Genomic DNA, 21400 nt, shown 5'->3' with positions numbered 1-21400 from the left:
CTAGAAATAAACCTTAACGAGGAATCTCCCCATAAACTTCTTTGTATTGTGTAATAAACGGCACCTAATCGCGTACTACCTTTCTCGCCGTAAGGTTCTGTGTTGATGTCAATAAATTTTCAATGATTTTTAAGTCGTCCACCCCGTCTCGAATTTCATTCAACCGTGTTACCATAGAGTCTGTGGTAAGCTTGTCGTAGACGAGCCGACTGAGTGTTATGGCTCAAACTCGTTACTATAATGAAATAAGTATTTTGTTATTTTGATATGACATTTGTTTATATTATTTTTAACAGCTGATAGTCTGGAAACATACGCAGTAAAATAATTGTTGTTAATTCAAAACATTGAATTCGTTTACTGTAAACATCGAAAAGGTTAAGAGAACTTAACCTTAAATATCTTGAATAGCTTTACCTCTTTTTGTGTTATTTATCGCTGCAATGGAAAAAACAGTGCAATTGTCTATATATTCAGGATGATTTGTAGCTTTAAATTTACATGGCAGAGATATTAAAATAGAGGTTTATATACGTTGGTAAAAAGTAAACATAAACATAACCTGTCGTTAACGTCAACAACATGAGTAAGTACAGAAGAAAAGAATCCTCGAGCGAGGATAGTGACAGTGAAGAAGAGAGGCGTAAGAAGGATATTAAGGAAAGAGATGAATTCGCTAATCGTCTTAAAGCGAAAGATGAGAGTAGAATACGGAAGGTTGCTATGCCAGCTGGCTCGGGAGCAGGTAAATTGTATTTTATCATGTAAACATGATTGTATCGAAGAATGTCTCTTTACCAATATTCATGAATGTAAATTTTACTATTTACATAGCTGAAGCAGCAAAACGACTCAAAATTATGGAAACGGACATGAGGGAGAAGTTGGTACCAAAGCTGAGAGTTGAATCTCGTAGAAAATATTTGGAAAAACGTAAAGAAGACAAAGTGGCAGAATTGGAAGCCGATATTATCGATGATGAATATCTGTTTGAAGACCAAATGTAATTATTCTTTGATATAATACAAGACAAAGTTATGTTACAAAACTTAGCACTTGATTAACAATGCTTTTAATACGATAGATTGACAGATCGGGAAAAGAAAGAAAGGGAACACAAGAAGCAGTTATTACAGTTAGCAAAAGAACATGAAAAAGCTAGGGAACTCGAAAGAGTACAAAGGTATCATATGCCCTTGGAAAAAGGGAAGGTTGAACCGGAACAAGATGTACATGACAACGAGCCACTGCAATCTGAACAAAGTAAATGGGAGTCCGATCAAATGTCGTCCGCCGTCTTCCGCTTTGGCGCCAAAGACAGAAAAGGTGCATAATTTGTACACATTGTTAATAAGATACATTACATTTATCACGCAAGATATTTTCAATATTTTTGCAGTTGAACAAGATTACGATCTCCTTTTGGAGGACGAGGTAGAATTTGTTCAAGCGCTGCGTATGCCTGGCAGTGATAAAGACCGGAAACGTGAAATAAGTCCACCACCGCAAGTGAAAGCACTGCAAACCATACAGGAAACGAAAAAGAGTTTACCTATCTACCCCTTCAGAAACGACTTGATTCAAGCGATCAAAGATCACCAGGTATTTTAAATTACTGTGCCGTGTAAGGTAAGACCTTACGCTATTGTTAAAATGTTACATTTGTAATGTAGGTGTTGATAATAGAGGGAGAAACGGGCTCCGGAAAAACGACGCAGATCCCACAATATTTATACGAGACCGGGTTCGCGGAAGATAATAAAATTATCGGCTGTACTCAGCCGAGGAGAGTGGCTGCCATGTCCGTGGCAGCGAGAGTCGCTCACGAAATGGCTGTGAAATTGGGAAACGAAGTCGGTTACGCGATCCGTTTCGAGGATTGCACTTCCCATCGAACTCGAATTAAATACATGACTGACGGTACGCTGCATCGAGAATTTCTAAGCGAACCGGACTTGGCTTCCTACAGTGTCATGATCATCGACGAAGCTCACGAACGTACTTTGCACACTGATATATTATTCGGGTTGGTGAAGGATATCACAAGATTTCGACAGGATTTGAAGTTGTTAATTTCGTCGGCCACTTTGGACGCAACGAAATTTAGCGAGTTCTTCGACGACGCTCCCATTTTCCGAATACCCGGTCGACGGTTTCCCGTCGATATTTATTACACCAAAGCCCCCGAGGCAGATTACATAGATGCTTCCGTCGTTTCCATTCTTCAGATACACGCGACTCAACCCCCTGGCGATATACTCGTATTTTTAACAGGTAAGTGATCTGATCGTTGTAATACAGTGTCAATAACATCTGAATTTAGCTGACAAGGGAATTTGTCAGCACAAAAATGTAAGCTCTTGTAAATTTGATCATAAAGGTCAGGACGAGATCGAGACATGTCAGGAAATGTTGCAAGAAAGAGTGAGGCGATTAGGGTCGAAATTAGGGGAGCTCTTGATTTTACCCGTTTACGCGAATCTTCCAAGCGATATGCAGGCGAAAATATTTCAACCGACACCGTTCGGCGCCAGAAAGGTATCAATGGAGAATTATTGAACGAAGGCAAACGCAATTATTTCTTTACCTTTTTCGTTTACGAGCACGCGACGCTTTGCAGGTAGTTCTCGCCACCAATATAGCTGAAACATCCTTAACTATAGACAACATAGTGTACGTGATAGATCCTGGATTCGCAAAACAGAACAATTTCAACTCCCGGACAGGCATGGAAAGTTTGATGGTGGTGCCAATCAGTAAAGCCTCCGCCAATCAAAGAGCTGGAAGAGCCGGTAGAGTAGCCCCGGGCAAGTGCTTTCGACTGTACACGGCTTGGGCCTATCAACACGAGCTAGAAGACAATACAGTACCTGAAATTCAGAGGATTAATCTGGGTAATTGAATTCAATTTGCATCATTTTTACCGTACAAACCTCTTAACATAAAAGAAGACAAAGTAAACACGCAAGAGATTGCCCTAGAATCGTCAATAAATTTAAAATAATAATTTCAGGCAATGCTGTACTCACTTTGAAGGCGTTAGGTATAAACGACTTGGTCCATTTCGATTTCCTCGATCCACCACCCCACGAGACGTTGGTCCTAGCGTTGGAACAGCTGTACGCTTTGGGAGCTTTGAATCATCGCGGTGAACTAACGAAACTCGGCAGAAGAATGGCCGAGTTCCCGTTGGATCCAATGATGGCCAAGATGTTGTTGGCCAGCGAGCAGTATCGTTGCTCGGAGGAGGTGGCCACCATCGCCGCCATGTTGTCGGTGAACGGGGCGATCTTTTATAGACCAAAGGATAAGATCATACACGCGGACACGGCGCGTAAAAATTTCCACGTACCCGGCGGAGATCATCTCACTTTGCTGAACGTGTATAATCAGTGGCAGCAAAGCGACTTCAGTACCCATTGGTGTTACGAGAATTTCATTCAGCATCGGTCGATGAAGCGGGCGAGGGACGTCAGGGAGCAGTTAATCGGATTGATGCAGCGGGTCGAGATGGAGCTCGTTTCGGGGATCACGGAAACCGTGAACATCAGGAAGGTTAGTATTTATGTAGCTTTTAAGATTGACAAGCATTCGACGTAATAAAATGCAAAGTTTTAAGTTGGTTAATATCATCATATTGATGATTTTTCACATAAATCCGACGGATTCGATCTTGTTAATTGACTACTGTTTTCTAATGGTAATTTTAGGCTATTACAGCCGGTTACTTCTACCACGTGGCTCGATTGTCGAAAGGGGGCCACTACAAGACTGCTAAGCACAATCAAACGGTGTCGATTCATCCGAATAGTTCACTGTTTCAAGAACTACCGCGTTGGCTACTCTATCACGAACTAGTATTCACTACGAAGGAGTTCATGCGGCAGGTACGATCCTTGATATATTGCGTATTAGGTTGTATAATAAATCCATGAGTTTACTATGGATTCACAACTGGATAAATTAAAAGCAACAAAAGAATTTGTGTCGTATAATTATTTGGTTGGGATATTTTACCCCAACCATATCTAGATGATCTTTATGTTTAAATAATGTTCAAAACAATAAATTTGCGATTTCTGGGCCAGACAAGCCACTTGAAATTAAATTGAAACAACAACTCGAACAATTTCTAGGATAATGACAATTATTTTCAATCGTGATAGGTAACAGAGATCGAAAGCAAATGGCTATTAGAAGTAGCTCCGCATTATTACAAACCAAAAGAACTGGAGGACTCCACGAATAAGAAGATGCCGAAAGTTGCGGGAAGATCGCGCCCGGACGGAACAAATTAATTGCGACGATTAACGCAACCGATTAGGTGCTTGTACAATGCATAGAGTTCGCATGAAAGTGTACTGTGCAAAGGCTGCGATTCCATTGTGACTTTCACGATATCAAATTTTTGAACAAGAACGTTTCACGCGCGATTGTGGCGTAAAATATTAAGCATTTCTATTCGTTAGCTGCAGTTAATGCAGACATTTGTGCCTCACGGAACACTTAGCAACAACTGTAACGTAAAATGTACAAACACCACTAACCGACAAATATATTCTTAAATATTTGTATTTCGTTCCAAATGCATTTTATTTTAATAGAAAAAGCCGAGAAGAAACTAGTTTTATTATTCCCTTTTGCGATCTCCTTTTGTGAATTACGCGACTTCAGGGTTGTAACATTCTTGATCTCATTGCTTTTGCACTTTTCATGGTTTCGAAACGGAGGTCTACCACGACGAATTGGAACGAAAGTTTTGCAATACCAAGCGTGCAGAATGTTCCGCGCGACGGAGACATCCTTGCACCAGTTGTTGCAGTTGAAAATTAAAATTGGATCACTCTCGTCCATTCAGCGATCGTTCTACTCGCCGTACCATGAATTTAATATAAACCGATATGGTACATAGTATCCATCGCAAGCTACATCGTAGGTAACATTAATTATTTATCTGTTCAAAATTATAGAGCATGTGCACTTAATGTTTTTTATATAGCAACAGGGATCTGGATCCTACGATGGCGGCAGAGCAGGACAGAATCAAAGGGGGAAATATTCACGACCCCTTTGTAAAATAAATATATTACACTGCTGGCGCTACGATTCTCTGCGAAACGTTCCCACCGATTCGTCGTCACGTCACGACATCTCCGCTGCACGATGATTTCGATAAATAAATAAATCGTTCCCGTAAACGACACGTTGGCAACATGGTAAAATACTAAAACCACGAATGTAACAACGAGGGACTTCTACGGGAAGATCCATGAAATTTCAACTATTAATATGTAGCTAGATCGCAACGCATTGGCCATTACGATAATGATACGCTACGCGCATACGAAGGTAGACGTCTTGAGTGTATTTCGCGAAAGAAACGCGAATACTATTTTCTGTAGCTATAGACGACAAACGTGGACGGGTCAGTGTTTTATAAAATTTCGTCCGGTCGTCTCGTCGCGAAAGTCTGTACTCGGAAGAAAAACGCGCTACGAACGTAGAATATGTTCGTTTCAGTTCGTCGTCGCCTATCGAGCAGCACGTTGCTCGAAACATGTTCGTTAAGAGATAAAATTGATAGAAGAAAAATACACCAGGCGATACAAGTTCCTCTAAACATTTAAGAAACAAGTACTGTCACGGTGTTAGTGATTTATTAAGGACGTCTTGTTCTCTTTTAGCGCGAAGTATCCCTAAATTGTCTTTGTTGTTATGCTGTATTTAATGATCGGTGTCAATTGTTTTTAAATATGAGTATTCTACGACCAGCGTTCTATATATTGACAATATGCGGATGTTGGAGACCACCCGGATGGTCCACGATAGGCGAAAGGTTATTGTACGGTTTGCACACGATATTCGTGTTCCTCCTGTTGCACAGCTTTTGCGCGTCGCAGTTCCTAAACGTGGCGCTGAACGTGAAGACCGCGGACGAGCTCAGCGAGAGCGTCTACATGTTCATCGCGAATTGCTTGTCCTGTTGCAAGATCATCGTGCTTCTGGTGAACCACGAGAGCATAAAGAATCTGACGAGAAAGCTCGAGGAGGAACCCTGCAAACCGATGGACGAGACGGAGTCGACGATTCAGAGGAAGTTCGATAAAAAGATCGGGTAATCGTCGAAACGTTCACCATATTTGTGTCGTAATCACTCCCACGGTTAATCGTAACCTCTTTGCAGGTCGTTCACGATTTTTTACACAATTCTGGTGGAGTTCACGGTCCTCTGTATGATTCTATCGTCGGTGTTCACCGACTTCCGGCGTAGGAAGTTGGCGTACAGAGCGTGGCTGCCTTTCGATTACAACGACCCCTATCTCTATCACGTCGCGTACGTTCATCAGCTTGTGAGCCTGATCGCGGTATCGCTAATGAACGTCGCTTGCGACGTGATCGTTATCGGTCTGTACTGTCACGCGAGCGGCCAACAGGAAATATTAAAGTACAGACTGAAACGGCTCACGCGGGAAACGAAATCCGAATTTGGAAAGTTCGTGAATTTTCACAATTACCTTTACACGTTAGTATCACAGAAACGTTTCAGGACGTGTCTTGTTAACATTTGAAACGGGTATAGCCACCTGGAAGAGTCAAAGACAGGCGGGTGTTTGTAAAAGTTTATGAAATCAGTATTCTGCTCGTTTGTAAATACATAAATTCCGCGGTATTCGATTAAAATGAGAAAATCAAATACATACTTAAAGTGTATTTAATTTATGTCACTGTTGTTTCTTGAAAAGGCGTTTATGAGCTTATGGTGGTAGCAGAGTACAATAGAACCTCCGTTATTATAGCCTAAACAACAAGTGAGGTTAGAGACACTAGGCAATTATCATGTTGAACCATACTTCAACGAAACTTACATAAGAGTATAGCAGACAGATATACCGCCTGCTGTACTTCGGTTAGGAGGCTCTGTATTTTTGTAAATTTTGTAAATATTGATTTAAAACTTTTATAGAACATTGACGAATGATAGATCCCTTCGAAACGAAACGAAAGGATCGATGTCTGTTGGCCCCCGAGGTGCAATACAGCAATGATTCTTAAAGTGAACCCAAATACATACGTGATTCGTAAGTTGAACAAGTATCACTCATAGAGCCCAGTGAAACGTGAGAAACATTTAAAGAAACGATGCAAGCTGGGGTTAGGTTATGATGTTCATTTTAAGAATCATTACTGTACTTTATTTCGCGAGGCATTTCAGCGACTCCATTTTCAAACCTAGGTACGTTTCCAACGTGCAGAAGACATTTAACGTGATGATTGGTATACAGCTTCTGTCGAGTACTCTAGTGGTGTGCTTTATCATGTACCAATTGTCGAACATTTCGCCAACGAGCCCCACGTATTTGCAGTTCATCATGTATATGGTGTGCATGACAACGCAGATCTTTATCTACTGTTGGTACGGCAATCAACTAAAATTGAAGGTACTTACGTGAAAGATAGAAGCGTCACGAATATTTTCAATTCCTGTCTTACACTTCTCAGTTCGTTTAACTCGTTGACAGCCATGGTGGTCACCGGTGACCGGCACTCTAAACTTACAACGCCTTAACAAAACTTAAATCTTATACAGGGTGTTCAAAATAAGACGAAAATCAAGAATACCAATTTGTTGATGGAGGCTTCGTTAAAAAGTTATTAACAATTAAATTCAAATATTTCAAATCGTTCTGGAAAAATTATTTTCGGTTGCGGGGGTCAATTACAATCATTTTTGGTCATTACACATACCTCAGAAATCCTGTGCACTTTCGAGAAAAAAATTCTTTACTGAAAATCTAATTAGGTGCCCAAATTCGACGAAAAAAAAGATTTCAAATCGTTCTAAAAAAATTATTTTCGATTGTGGGAGTCAATTACAATCATTTTTGGTCATTACACATACCCCCGAAATCCTACCCACTTTCTAGAAAAAAATTCGAGAAGATGTGAAATTTTTCGACTGAAAAAAAACTTCAAATGATTTTGGAAAAATTATTTTCGATTGCGGGAGTCAATTGCAATCATTTTTGGTGAATAGACATACCCCCGAAATCCAACCCATTTTCTAGAAAAAAATTCGAGAATATGTGAAATTTTAGGACGAAAAAAAAAATTTTCAAATCGTTCTAAAAAAATTATTTTCGGTTGCGGGGGTCAATTATAATCATTTTTGGTGAATAGACATACCCCCGAAATTTTGCGCATTTTCGAGAAAAAAATTCACTACGAGCGAAACTTTAAACGTTAATAACTTTTTAACGATGCCTCCATCAACAAATTGGTATTCTTGATTTTCGTCTTATTTTGGCCTCTAGAATCTCTCATTAAAATTTTTCCCAGGGTTGTCTGAACACTCTGTATAAATATGTCCGAATGTTTGTGAAATTGCAAATTATTCTCCTCCCTGTCTGAAAATTCTTTACAAGAATTAAAGTTAACGTTATACTTATTCGTATACGTTCGTAAGAGCAGAGCATGGAGATCGTGCAAACGACTTCCGAGATAGATTGGGTGTATCTTGACAACAGCTCCAAGAAAGACTTGATAATGGTTATGAGAAGAGCGGTAAAGCCAATAGAAATGACCAGCGCGTACGTGTTCACGATCGACTTGAACACCTTTGTCAAAGTCAGTAAAAAGTGATCTAGCTTTTACCACAGAATCCTTCTATCCGTTCTCTAATTTTACATATTTTTTTTAGATATTAAAAATGTCTTATTCGACGTACAATTTGCTACAGAAGACGAAAGAATCATAACAGACGGGACGATGGAATTATTAAAATCGCTGAACAGCGTATTAACGATAATAGAATGCAACGTACTTAGCGTGCACAAGAATATACGATATTAAAAATATTCTGTCTATAAAGTATTCTGAAATAAAATTATTATAGTTCACCGTGTCCATTACTATTCGATCACAGAAACATCAATGGTAATGATTAGACTGCGGATGTTTATGCATTTATGGGAAATTTTAATTCTCAAGAAACTACAGAATGCACTTAATATGCAAAAATATAAGAAATACTTAAAGTAAGATACGAATTATTATATTTAGGGGTTGAGACAGCCCTCTGCGAAGCATTAATTCTATTAATAAAAATGTGAATTTACATAAAGATCCGCAGTCTAGTAATGGTGATTGATTTTGTTCGTAAAACAGTAATGCTTAATTTTATACCACGTGGCGTGGGTATAACTTTCTTTACCAAACGTTCTTCGTGCCTCCTATGGTACAATGGTCACAGAAAGTAAATGTATCGATCTCGTCGTGAGTATGTTAATAACACGGTAAAATAATAAAACGTTGAATTTGAAAGAAGGGGTAAGAAATTCTAAAGAAAATACGTAAAATAACTCTTATGGGACAAAGCGGATAGATCGCGTCGTCGATAGCGGGTAATTACGGTAATGATACATCGCGTGCATACGTAAAGTCTTCCGTAGAAGAGAAACAAATCCTCAAGAGAAATACCTTTCCTAAAATATAGGCGATGTCTAGCCTTCAGTGTTTCATGCAGTCTCATCCGAGTATCATCGACAATTGTCTGCTCGTAATGAATGACGCGACGAATGAAAAATATATTCCATTTGGTTCGCGAACGTTGTTGGCGAAAAAATATAATGGATGCAACGACGAACACGACGTGTAATTAAAATTGAAATCTCCAAGCACTTTTCCAGTGGCAGTGATTTATTAAGAACACACGGCTTATTATTATTATTAAATTTTCTCGAAATATGAATATTTTGCGACCACCGATCGACGTATTTACATTTTACGAATACCGGGTACAGATCACTTTGTCCACGAGTAAGAGACTAGTGCGTGGTTTCATGTTTTCGTTAAATTTCTCCCGCATTGCAAATTCCAAGTGTGATAAATGTGAAAGACGACACTGCACCCCTTGAGGGTGTGTATATGCTTATTTCCAGAAATAGAATAACATTGTTTCCTAATAAAACATTAGTACGTTCTTCGTCGATAATTCGAAGTGCTGGAAAAAGTTACGAATCTATGAACAGATCGAAGGATTGAAATCTGAGAATCGCAAGTAATAAGTTGGAGGAAAAATGAGCGTCGAAAGGATGAGCATCATGCGATGGACATTTCGAATCCTCGTGATATGCGGCTGTTGGCAGCCGCCATCTTGGACGTCGCCCGTGAAAATGTTTCTGTACGCCTTGTACAGAGCGATCGTCCTGTCGTTGATTTACACGGTCACGTTCCTCCAGTTCATGGACATTGTGATAAACGTGCAAAATCAGGACGAGTTCAGCGACAACTTCTACCTGCTGCTGGCGATGCTGGTTTCCTGCCACAAGGGTTACAGTCTGGTGAAGAACCGCGAAAGCATAGCTGCTTTGAACGATATCCTCGAACAGGCGCCATTCCTGCCGGAAAACGCGGAGGAAATCGGAATTCGAACAAGGTTCGACAAAAGATCCGAGTAAGTTTGCTTGATTCGTGTTTCGCGTCGAAGACAATCGAATACTCTACCTTTGGTTCACATCCTTTAGCTACTCGTTTGTCTTTTTTTGGGGAATCGATCAAAAAAAACAACATTCTTTTATTTTATAATTACTCGTTCACCAGCTAAGTCTTTACTTGCAAATATTTCAGGATGAAATTCGACAAATTGCAATAAGTACAGAAAGTATCAACGTACGAGGTGTTCAGCCACATATATCAGAATAAATTTAACGATTTATGTTGGCTTTGTTCTACGAAACTAAGCAGTAGCTCTGAATCCATTTGTTAATAATCGTAATTGTTGTTGCAACTACGTTTCAGTCCCGATCACGATGGAAAGCGGAAAGTTATTCCTCGTTCGACGAGCCCGAGCGATCAAACTTTCTGCTTTTTAACAGCCTGACTCGTTGCATCGTTGTCGGACGTTTCCTTTAACGCGAAAGGGTCCGAAAACGTTTGTGTTTGCAGACTGATGACGCTTCTCTACGGGGCTCTGATCGAGTCAACGGTCATGTGCATCTCGTTCTCGGCGTTACTGAGGTCCGAAAGTGGAGAACTGCCGTACAGAATGTGGCTACCTGGCAACGTTACTTCGGTGTACTTGTTTACCCTTACCTACGTCCAACAAGTTCTAGCCTTGACCGCTGGATCGTTGATGCACGTTGCCTGCGACTGTTTGATCTGTGGCCTCTTGATCCACACTTACAGCCAAATCGAGATACTCGGCTCTCGTCTGAAAACTATCAAAAATGGCGAGAAGAAGTCGTTGGTCTCGTGCGTACGTTACCACGAACGTGTCTACCGGTTGGTTCACCATATTGGCATAGTTTATAGCGTTATTTTTTCTCTTTTAAAAAGCATACGTTGCACTCGAACTAGATCTGAATTAAAATAATTCATTTTCACGTTGAGACGTTGAGGGGAATTTTTGAGAGGATTTTACGAATTTTAGCAAGCTTACAAATATTACAATTTTAGTCTTGCAGAATATTATACAGTTTTGGTAGTGAATATTAAAATGCATAGAAGTGCACGTATAAACAAGCTAATTTGATACCTTCTCAATGAAAACTGTTCAGGGATTGCAGAAATACATGAACAATATGTATAGACCGTGTAATAAAAAATCAAAATGTTTACTCGATATGACTGTGCTTGTCAAAACTGATTCTGGCAAGATCTGTGTTTATTAGAACATTTTCGTTAGGTTCGAGGCACAGAACAGATGCATGTGTATATCTTTTGGCAGAAAGCCTGATTCTGTATCATAACTCATCAGCGACCAGCGAATACATAAAAGTTCTTTCAACAAAATTCCAGATTCGCTAAAATGTTAAACGCAAAGTTTACGATGGTAATTTTCGTTCAGTTCGCGGTGAGCACCATGGCGGTGTGCTTCAACCTTTATCTAATAACGACCACGGAAAGCGTGAATGCACAGTTATTGAAAATAATAATGTACACTTGTTGCATACTGACGCAGATATTCGCTTACTGTTGGTGCGGGAACGAAGTTAAGTCGAAGGTTCGTTAATACCTGTGTGTAATTAGAAAAGAACAGCTTCCATTGTTTGTAATATATGCTTTCACTTCTCAGAGTCTCGATCTTTCAAACACGATTTTTGGAAGTGACTGGACGGTGCTTGACAACAACGCTAAAAGAGCTCTTATGGTGATCATGAGACGAGCGACAGTGCCCATTGAATTTACCAGTATTTACATTGTGCCGATGAATCTCGAAACTTTCGTGAGCGTTAGTATAAAAGAAATATATTTTCCCCCGCATTATCGTGGCTCTCCAAAAGTACAGAATTATCTGTTGCAAAAAGGAATAAATTTAACGTTGACACTCTATTTATTTTCTATATAAATTCTTTGAGAGTTTAAAAATTAAATTAAATTAAATTTTTACTTTTATTTTCAATATTAAAATCTGGTGTCACTGTTTCTTCTTTCACTGTTTGTTGCAGATACTAAAAACTTCTTACTCGGCGTACAACGTGCTCCAACGAGGTAAGGGATAGGAGAACGAACTTTAATAATTTTCCGTCGTAGAGAAAAACTTTTGTGGACGAATATCTCGTTCGATAATCGCCATTGCGGAAAAACAAGAAAACTGATGTTGAAATATATGTAGGATCTGTAGCAATAAATTTTGCAGAAAACTGTGACGTATCTTGATATTAAAACGTAATTTCTTTTTCTTAACGATTTCTTTCCTTCCATTTTACTTTTCTCGTGAAATTGCTGTTAGTCAGCTATTAGGTAGTTTGTTAGTTAGTTAGTTATTTAGAAAGTTAATTTAATAGATAGTTAGTTAGTTAGTTTGTCAGATAGTTAGTTTGTTTGCAGTTTGTTAGTTAGTTTGTCAGTTAGTTAGTTAGTTTGCAGTTAGATAGTCAGTTTGTTAATTAGTTAGTTAGTTAGTTCGTTAGTTAGACTAACTGTCGGATGAAGATCAACCAAATTATCGGATACAATGTGTATTAAACGGAAAGCTATATAACGATCATTTATTTTTACGTTTTAGTCTAAGAAACGAACGAAGTTAAAAACCAGAATATTAAAAGAAATTTTTTTCTCGAAAATGGTTAGGATTTTGGGGGTATGTCTATTCACCAAAAATGATTGTAATTGACCCTCACAACCGAAAATAATTTTTTCAGAATGATTTGAAATTTTTTTTTCCATTGAAAAATTTAGGCACCTACTTCCTGTCGATTTTTCTTAGAAATTCGTTTTTGATTTTTAGTAATTTAGTTTGACGCCCTACAGAAAAGTTGTCTAATACTTTTTTGTAGGTACCTGTGAGCACTACTTCAGAAAAAAGTTTCATTGAAATATATTCACTATTGCGGGAGTTATGGTTGTTTGAAAATTGAACCATTTTTATGGGGTTTTTCTAACTTTCGGGGGTCAAGGAACACCTTTCTCAATATTGTTAGAATTTATACATATTCTTCATCAAAATACGCGTAGTATGCCGCTTGAAACATTAAAATTGTCCAATCCGTTCAGAAGTTATGTCGTTTTAAAGATACGCAAGTGACATTTCTGGCCTGAAATTATATTTTCGGTGAGGAATTTTTTTCTCGAAAATGGTTAGGATTTCAAGGTTATGCCTAATGACCAAAAATGACTGTAATTAACCCCTGCAATCGAAAATAATTTTTTTAGAACGATTTGAAATTATTTAATTTCGCCGAAAATTTCAGGGGAATAGGTGTATGTATGATCAGACATTTTCAGTAATGAATTTTTTTCTCGTCACTGGGTAGGATTTCGGGGGTATGTCTATTCACCAAAAATGATTGTAATTGAACCCCGTAACCGAAAATAATTTTTTCAGAACAATTTGAAATTTTTTTTTCGCCAAAAAATTTAGCCACCTACTCGAATTTTTTTCTCGACACTGGGTAGGATTTCGGGTATATGCCTCTTGACAAAAAATGATTGTAATTGACCCTCGCAACCGAAAATAATTTTTTCAGAATGATTTGAAATTTTTTTTCGCCAAAAAATTTCTGCACCTACTCCCTGTCGTTTTTTCTTAAAATTTTGTTTTTGATTTTTAATAAACACACCCCTGAGTAATGTAGTAATACAATTTATTATTCGAACATTCCGAACTCTACTAAATGTAAAAAATTCTTAAAGTAAGGTATAAAATAATTTTATATATTGGTGGTTCAAACAAAAATATGAATTTGCCGAAAGGTCCGCAATGAATTAATAGTAACTAATTCCGTTTGCATTATATTGATTCATATGTAAAATGAAATAATTAATTTCTTACCGTACAGTGCGCTATATTTTTATGTATCAAACGTTCTTCGTGCTTCTTCTCCGGTCTCAACAACTTCAGCGAGTACAATGGTCTCAAGAAAGAAATGTATGGATCTCGTCACCGGTAGACTATTAATACGCTAAAATAATAAAACGTAGAATTTAGAATAATCGACTTTCGTATGGATCATGCCAGTAGCAATTACGATAATGGTACGCCGGGTGCATACTTAAATTCTTTTGTAGAAGAGAAATAAATATTCAAGGGAAATTCCTTTTCGAAAGTATAGACGATGTTTAGTCCTCAGTGTTTCGCGCAATTTCATCGAAGAATCTTATCGTGTAAATCTGCACACAAATATAAAGAGTATTTAAAGTTGCTAACAAGTTAAATCGAACCAAGGAAAACACCGTTCGCGTGTCAGTGATTGATTAAAAACACGTTGACTATAATGAAATAACAGTGAGTAACAATTTTCTGGATCGAAAGATGAATATTCTGCGACCAGCGTTCAATTTGTTAACGTGTTGTGGCTGCTGGAGACCGACCAGCTGGTCCACCACGGGCAAAAAGATATTGTACGGCGTCCACACAACTTTCATGTTCCTCCTGATACACAGTTTCTGCGCGTCGCAATTTCTGAACGTGTTGAACGTGAAAACCGCGGACGAGCTCAGCGACACCATTTACATGTTCTTCTCGACGTTCACGGCCTGTTGCAAGATCCTCACTCTTCTGATAAACCACGAAAACATAAGGAACATGGCGCGAAAACTCGAGGAGGAACCCTGCAAACCGATGAACGAGGCGGAGGTGTCGATCCAAAAGGAGTTTGACAAACGAATCGGGTAAACAAATTGTAATATGTAATTTCAAGGGTCGTTACGCACACTTGATCGAATCCATGGCACCTTATCAATCATATTTGCTTTCAATCGTTTGTAATTAACGTTCGTGACAATTTCGATATTCCAAAACTTATAAAGAAAATATCAACGCGATGATTTCTGTGTTGCACGCGTGTACTGAACGTTAAGGGATGTTCACGATTTTTCTCAAATTACTACAAACAACAGTTTTGTTTTTAGGGTGAAATCAAAGTAGTAAAAATTACCAATAAAATTTCACTATAATCTAGTACAAAGTAATCTGTTTTAAATCTTGGTTCGTGTTTTATTATTCAGCACGCTTTCGCTGGTCCCTGTGCACGACAATTATTCCGAGACAATTGCCTCCACAAGTAGCGAATTAATCAACCTCTGATCATTCATAGACACTTTCCAGGTCCGTATCGATTTGGTGCGCGATTCTGGTGAAGTGCACGGTCCTCAGCATATGTAACGGCGTCGTTGTTCACCGATTTGCCAAAGAGGAAGCTGCTGTACAGCGCTTGGTTGCCATTCGCTTACACAAACCGAAGCCTTTATTTCGTCGTTTATGGCCATCAGCTGGTGGCCCTGTACGGGCTGGGGTTCACAAACGTGGCTTGCGACGTGTTCGTCATCGGTCTATCTGCTCACGCGTGTTGCCAGCAAGAGATCCTCAAGCATAGACTGAAGGAGCTCACGCTAGAAATTAGACCCGATTTTGGGAAGATAGTACGCTTTCACGACTACCTCTACAGGTCGGTCTAGTTGAAACTGAAGTCAGTCTACTGAAAATTCAATGGTTTCATATGATAAACTCGAAACAAAGTCCATTTTATTCCGTTTCCAAACGCAGATACGCATTCATGATACAAGAGAACTTCAAAGTGATGCTGTCCATACAGCTTCTGTCGAGCACTCTGGTGGTGTGTTTTAATTTGTACGAATTGACGAACACGCCGCTGAACAGCCCCAAGTATTTAGAATTTGTCATGTTCATGGCTTGCATGATGGTACAGAGTTTCATCTACTGCTGGTATGGAAACGAACTGAAACTCAAGGTATTTGCGCGAAAGAGAAACACGTTACAATGCAATCTTCAGTATTTTTTTCTTTGAAAGAGAGAGAGAGAGAGATCCTCTGGAATAACTTCACAGCTCTCGATTATATTGAAAATGATATTCCCTTGGTTGGGGGATTATTTCATGGACTATTTTGTGTACAGTTACTCCCACTCGTATTCGTATAATATTGTTGATTTGCTAATGAAAGAAAAACTTGTTATGAATTGAGCAGTTGTTTTTGGAAACTGGTATAAATCTATTCTTTATAAGTCCATAAATTAAAAACAAAACTAGCCAATAATCGGGGAAAAAAACACACGTATTATTGGCATTATTTTGTAATTGGGCATTACTTTCCCGTTAAATATTAACAAAAAACAATTCCCTAAATAGTAGTGTTTAATAAACAACATTTGGTAAAAAAAAAAACAAAAAATTCATAAGAAACAAGTTTCTTTTCATACCAAATCATATAATGTTAACCAAAAAAACAAAACTACTTCGTACATAAAAATAACACAGTGTAATAAATAGACTGCGGATCTTTATGCAAATTCATATTTTTATTAATAGAATTAATAAAACGGGAGCTTTGTAGATGATCGTCTCAACCCTTAAATATAATAATTCGTATCTTACTTTAAGTATTTCTTATATTTTTGCATATTAAGTGCATTCTGTAGTTTCTTGAGAATTAAAATTCCCCATAAATGCATGAACATCCGCAGTCTAGTAATAAACGATATTTGGTAAAAATAAATGGAAACATACTAAACAAAACTACGTAATTAGAAATAACACAAAACTACTTCGTAAATAAGAAGTAACAGAATCACATAGCTCAGTGTAATAAAAACAACATTCAAAAGAAAATTCTTTGCAATTATACTGAACGAATACGAGCAGGAGAGTAACAACTGTGGTATCATAGCTATGGAAATAATTACCATGCTTCTAAGGTTCCAAATTCTTTCTCTTTCTTTATGATGAATTTCGTTCAAGTTTTCAACAATATGTCTCTGAAATCTTACGTGTATTGTTATCAGAAACGAATGGTAATACTTTGCTTCTGTTATATATTCGTAAGTGCAGAGCGTCGAGCTCGTGGATGCAATTTTCCACCTGGATTGGACGCTTCTCGACGAGGGCGGCAAGAAAAGCTTGTTGATCATCATGTCGAGAGCAATGATTCCCATAGAATTGACCTGCGCGTACATAGTCAAGATGGACGTGGATACCTTTGTGGCGGTTAGTACAATTGATTGAATTTTTATCAGAAAATTATACGTCGCGCCTTTTGTAATCGTTTCACGCTCCGTTACAGATTCTAAAATTATCTTACTCGACGTATAATTTGCTACAGCGAACGAAATAATTGTAGAACAAGAGACGGGTGTCGAATCGATTTATCAAGAATTACAAGGTAGTAACAATGTATCTAATGTGCATGATAATACAATTTAACTTGTAGAACGCATATAAATAAAATTCTTACGTAGTCGATCACGCCCATTGCCGTTTAATGCAACTGTTAAAACACAAACGTCATCGAATGCGTTTCAACAAATTGAATTTTGAAAATTAACAAAATTGATCTTTACCACTGACTAAAATATTAATAAAATACTTTTACTTACGTCCAGCACTTTTTCGTCACAGAGAGTGTTATTAACAGAGCCAAACAAATTAAAGACTCAAAATGGTCGGTTATTGATCTTTTGCGAAGGGGACACTAAACGATTGTTAATTTGACGCGTGGAAGAGATCAAAGGACGTTCGTAAACGATACCGTTCAAACGCTCATTTTCTTTCGACTGTCAAAGGAACGTCTGCGATATTTCTCGTTGACAGCACGATGTATTTTCTAAAGAATGTTTCTTCGGCTTCCGATTATAGTCAGCCGTTGATAATTAATGTAACTCGAAGAAATTACAAAGGGGTGCATGGAAAAAATAATGAAATACCAAGGAATTCAACGGTGCTCATAAATGTGTAATTCGTTAACTCGCGTGGCCGCATTGCTGAAGATTGCTATAATAACATAGTTTGTGCAGAGGAGGGAACTCTGGGAACTACCCATCGTTCGAAGCGTGGACACTCGTACAGTCGACAGAAGTAAATCGACACTCGTCGATGTTACGTTCCGTTTACTCAGTCGTCGTTTAGGAATTGCACGATATTATTCTCTATGTCTTGTCGCGCGAGTTTCAGATGGTGATAATCGCGAAAACGTTCGTGAAAGTTCCCGAAAAGTTCAAACGAAGTATCTAAAATGGAATCTATGCCAAAGATCGAACGCAACGAGCGTTCGGGGGAAATGGGTATCCTGCAGTCGATATTTCGAATCCTCGTTGTGTGCGGATGTTGGCAGCCTCCATCTTGGAGGTCGCCGTTAAAAAAGTATTTGTACACCGTGTACACGGTGATCGTATTGTTGCTGCTGTACACCGTCACGTTCTCTCAATTCATGGATATAGTAATGGGCGTTCAGAATCAGGACGAGTTCAGCGAGAACTTTTATCTGTTGCTCGCGATGCTCGTCGCCTGCTACAAGATCTACAGCATCCTGAAAAGTCGAGGATGCATCGCTGCCATGACCAACATACTCGAAACGGAGCCTTTCTTACCGGGGAACGCGGAGGAAATCGGAATTAGAAGCAAATTCGACAAAAAGGCGCAGTAAGTAGCTTGGGCCAGACTTGAACCTGTTGCGTTTCATAAATCTTTCTGCTGCTGAATCCATATTTGGTCGCAGAAGTCTAGTGGTTCGCCACTTTGAGAAAATAGTAGTTAAATATACCAATAAAGATGATTTTAGTAATTTTCAAAGAGATATATTACCAAAATGGGTCTTGCAAGAGTCTGATACTTTGAGAATATGCAGGGCATGTGTAGATACGTATTACGCGAACGTGGGGTCCTTCGCCTCCCGTACTCGCCACCAGAGGGACCGTTTCTCTCGCAAGCGCTCTTCCATTCCCTTCCAAAGCAGGGCCTGCTAGGGTTGCAACTTTTTCCCTTTTTCATCTCTTCCACAAGACCCCGTATGATTATTTAAAAAATTTACAAATCGTTTGCTACATGGACACGTCCAGTTTGCGAATTACAACGATAAAATCAGAAACGGTCGAACGTTTCAGGGTTAATTTCCACCCCTTAAAGTAAAAAGGAACTAATTTCGAAGCAATTGCACGCTATTGGCGATTATCGTGCTTAGAAAATGGGGATGGGTGGAGCAAGCTAAGCCATTCCTCTGTCCCCAAAACACGTACCCAAACTTCATGGGAGCCAACTACGATTGAAATTACTTTGCAGATCGCTTGCAAAGTTCTACGCAATTCTGTCCGAGTCGTCCGTAATTTATTGGTCGTGCATCGCATTTCTGAGACTCACACACGGGGAATTGCCGGTCAGAGTGTGGCTACCTTACGACTACACGTCAACGTATTCGCTGAGCCTTACCTATGTTCAACAAATTCTAGCCTTTGTCGCCGGCTCGCTGATGCACGTTGCCTGCGACAGTCTGATCTGCGGCCTGTTGATCCACGTTTACAGCCAGTTCGAGATACTCGAGTGCCGTCTGAAAGCGATTAAGGCAGGCGAGAATCAGTCAGTGAATTCGTGCGTTCGTTACCACGATCGTGTGTACCGGTTGGTTCTCTAGACTAGCTTCTTTGACTAGCACGGGGCTTAATTTAAGGAAAAATTCTAGTGTAACGGATTCAAAAAATAGAAATCAAAACAAAAATCACAAAGTCACAGCCTTATATTTTACTAACGAATAATTTCTCATTTTTTACCTGGAGTTTTTTTATTCGAACACACAAGTATCGTGTTTATCAATACTCAATTTTTGATACACGAAAAATTTATGTATTTCTTCTTAAAACTGTTACGCTTGAATTTCTTCTTAACGAAAGTTAATCGTATGAGATAAATAGAATTTTTCGATAATTTTAAGTTTTGTTTTAAACACACCAAAAAGGCCTGAGGAACCGAACGAAAGTAATAGTAAAATATTTGCACCTTCAGGGATTCGATAATAATTGCATCTACTTAAATTGTTCTTCTCGGTTCTAAATTATTCGAAAGGCTGTCTGACTGTTCGACTATATAATTATTAAATTCGTAATTGCATCTTGAAAAAATTCCAGATTCGCTAGAATGATAAACGCAGAATTTAGAATGGTGATTCTCATTCAATTCACGGTGAGCACGCTGGTGGTATGCTTCAGCTTGTATATACTGGCAAAGAGGACGAGCTTCAACTCGATGGTGTTGCAAATAATAATGTACATTTCTTGCATGCTAACGCAGATATTCGTTTACTGTTGGTTCGGGAACGAAGTTAAACTGAAGGTCTGTGGCTACACATTCGATCAGAATTGCATTGCATCGCGAGAACTTTCTCAAGCGTATTCCTTTTTTAATTACAGAGCCTCGAAATTTCCAACATGTGCTTTAAAATCGACTGGACGCTGCTCGACAACAACACCAGAAGAATTCTTCTGATGATCATGAAACGTGCGTCAGAGCCCATCGAATTTACCAGTATTTACATTGTCACGATGAATCTCGAGGCTTTCGTGAACGTTAGTACGAAGTGAAACGAATTTTTTAGTATCTCGATGAAGCAAAATGAAAATATTTCAATTCGTCGACTGGTTCGATCGGTGGTGAAAGGAAAGAAACTATGAATTTTTTATTTGCCTGAAATCTCATGCACGAACGCCGAAATTCAAGAAAATCGGTTCCTTCCTTTGTGACATTAATGTTTTTTTAATTCTGTACTGAACTTAGCTCTTACGTCATTACCCAAGTATTAAAAGGATGAAAAGATAACGTTGATATTGTTTATAAAAAATAAATATACAAAATATTATGAAATATTCAAACGTAAGTCTATCGTAACTCTTTACTAGACCTATACGATCACTATTTATTGCAGATACTTAAAACTTCTTATTCTGCGTATAATATGCTTCAACGAGGCAAGGGATAGTACTAGGAATATTCTCAAGATCGTCGTATAGTGTTAAGATGTATGCAGATCGTTTAACAAATAAATAATAGGAGAAACTGTTAGCCACGTGTTATTAATGAGTAACTTATCGTTTTTACGATTTCTTCTTTAGCGTTTCGCCCTTCTTATCAAATTCCTGAAAAACATCGATTTAATAGAAACAGAAAACCCGAGGAACGACAAT

General features: G+C 38.5%; 5 protein-coding genes across 5 annotated transcripts; all 5 read left to right on the top strand.

The window, feature by feature from the left end:
* The first annotated feature begins 444 nt into the window (after positions 1–444).
* On the top strand, positions 445–4610 carry LOC122404935 (probable pre-mRNA-splicing factor ATP-dependent RNA helicase mog-4). The gene is made up of 10 exons (XM_043409338.1): positions 445–745; positions 835–1003; positions 1085–1326; positions 1400–1602; positions 1674–2274; positions 2381–2538; positions 2621–2894; positions 3014–3555; positions 3711–3887; positions 4167–4610. The coding sequence occupies exons 1-10, from the start codon at positions 583–585 to the stop codon at positions 4296–4298; spliced, it is 2661 nt and encodes an 886-aa protein (XP_043265273.1). The 5' UTR covers positions 445–582; the 3' UTR covers positions 4299–4610.
* A 1143-nt stretch (positions 4611–5753) lies between these two features.
* LOC122404726 lies at positions 5754–6119 on the top strand. Its single transcript, XM_043408950.1, has one exon. The coding sequence runs from the start codon at positions 5754–5756 to the stop codon at positions 6117–6119; it is 366 nt and encodes a 121-aa protein (XP_043264885.1).
* Positions 6120–6420: 301 nt separating this feature from the next.
* On the top strand, positions 6421–12500 carry LOC122404728 (odorant receptor Or1-like). The gene is made up of 4 exons (XM_043408952.1): positions 6421–6523; positions 7235–7439; positions 12074–12229; positions 12447–12500. The coding sequence occupies exons 2-4, from the start codon at positions 7269–7271 to the stop codon at positions 12498–12500; spliced, it is 381 nt and encodes a 126-aa protein (XP_043264887.1). The 5' UTR covers positions 6421–6523; positions 7235–7268.
* A 2252-nt stretch (positions 12501–14752) lies between these two features.
* LOC122404727 lies at positions 14753–15115 on the top strand. Its single transcript, XM_043408951.1, has one exon. It carries the CDS (start codon positions 14753–14755, stop codon positions 15113–15115), a length of 363 nt encoding a protein of 120 aa, XP_043264886.1.
* An 880-nt stretch (positions 15116–15995) lies between these two features.
* On the top strand, positions 15996–21195 carry LOC122404783 (odorant receptor 46a-like). Its single transcript, XM_043409008.1, has 8 exons — positions 15996–16190; positions 17286–17441; positions 17518–17555; positions 18447–18872; positions 19509–19802; positions 20348–20552; positions 20630–20785; positions 21142–21195. Exons 1-8 carry the CDS (start codon positions 15996–15998, stop codon positions 21193–21195), a joined length of 1524 nt encoding a protein of 507 aa, XP_043264943.1.
* The last annotated feature ends 205 nt before the right edge of the window (positions 21196–21400 follow it).

This window comes from Colletes gigas, unplaced genomic scaffold, assembly GCF_013123115.1.
Source record: "Colletes gigas isolate AHSC1104 unplaced genomic scaffold, ASM1312311v1 Colletes_gigas_Sc00003, whole genome shotgun sequence".
NCBI classification, from domain to species: domain Eukaryota; kingdom Metazoa; phylum Arthropoda; class Insecta; order Hymenoptera; family Colletidae; genus Colletes; species Colletes gigas.
Note: the sequence above shows the minus strand (reverse complement) of the source record. Positions and strands in the feature narration are given on the sequence as shown.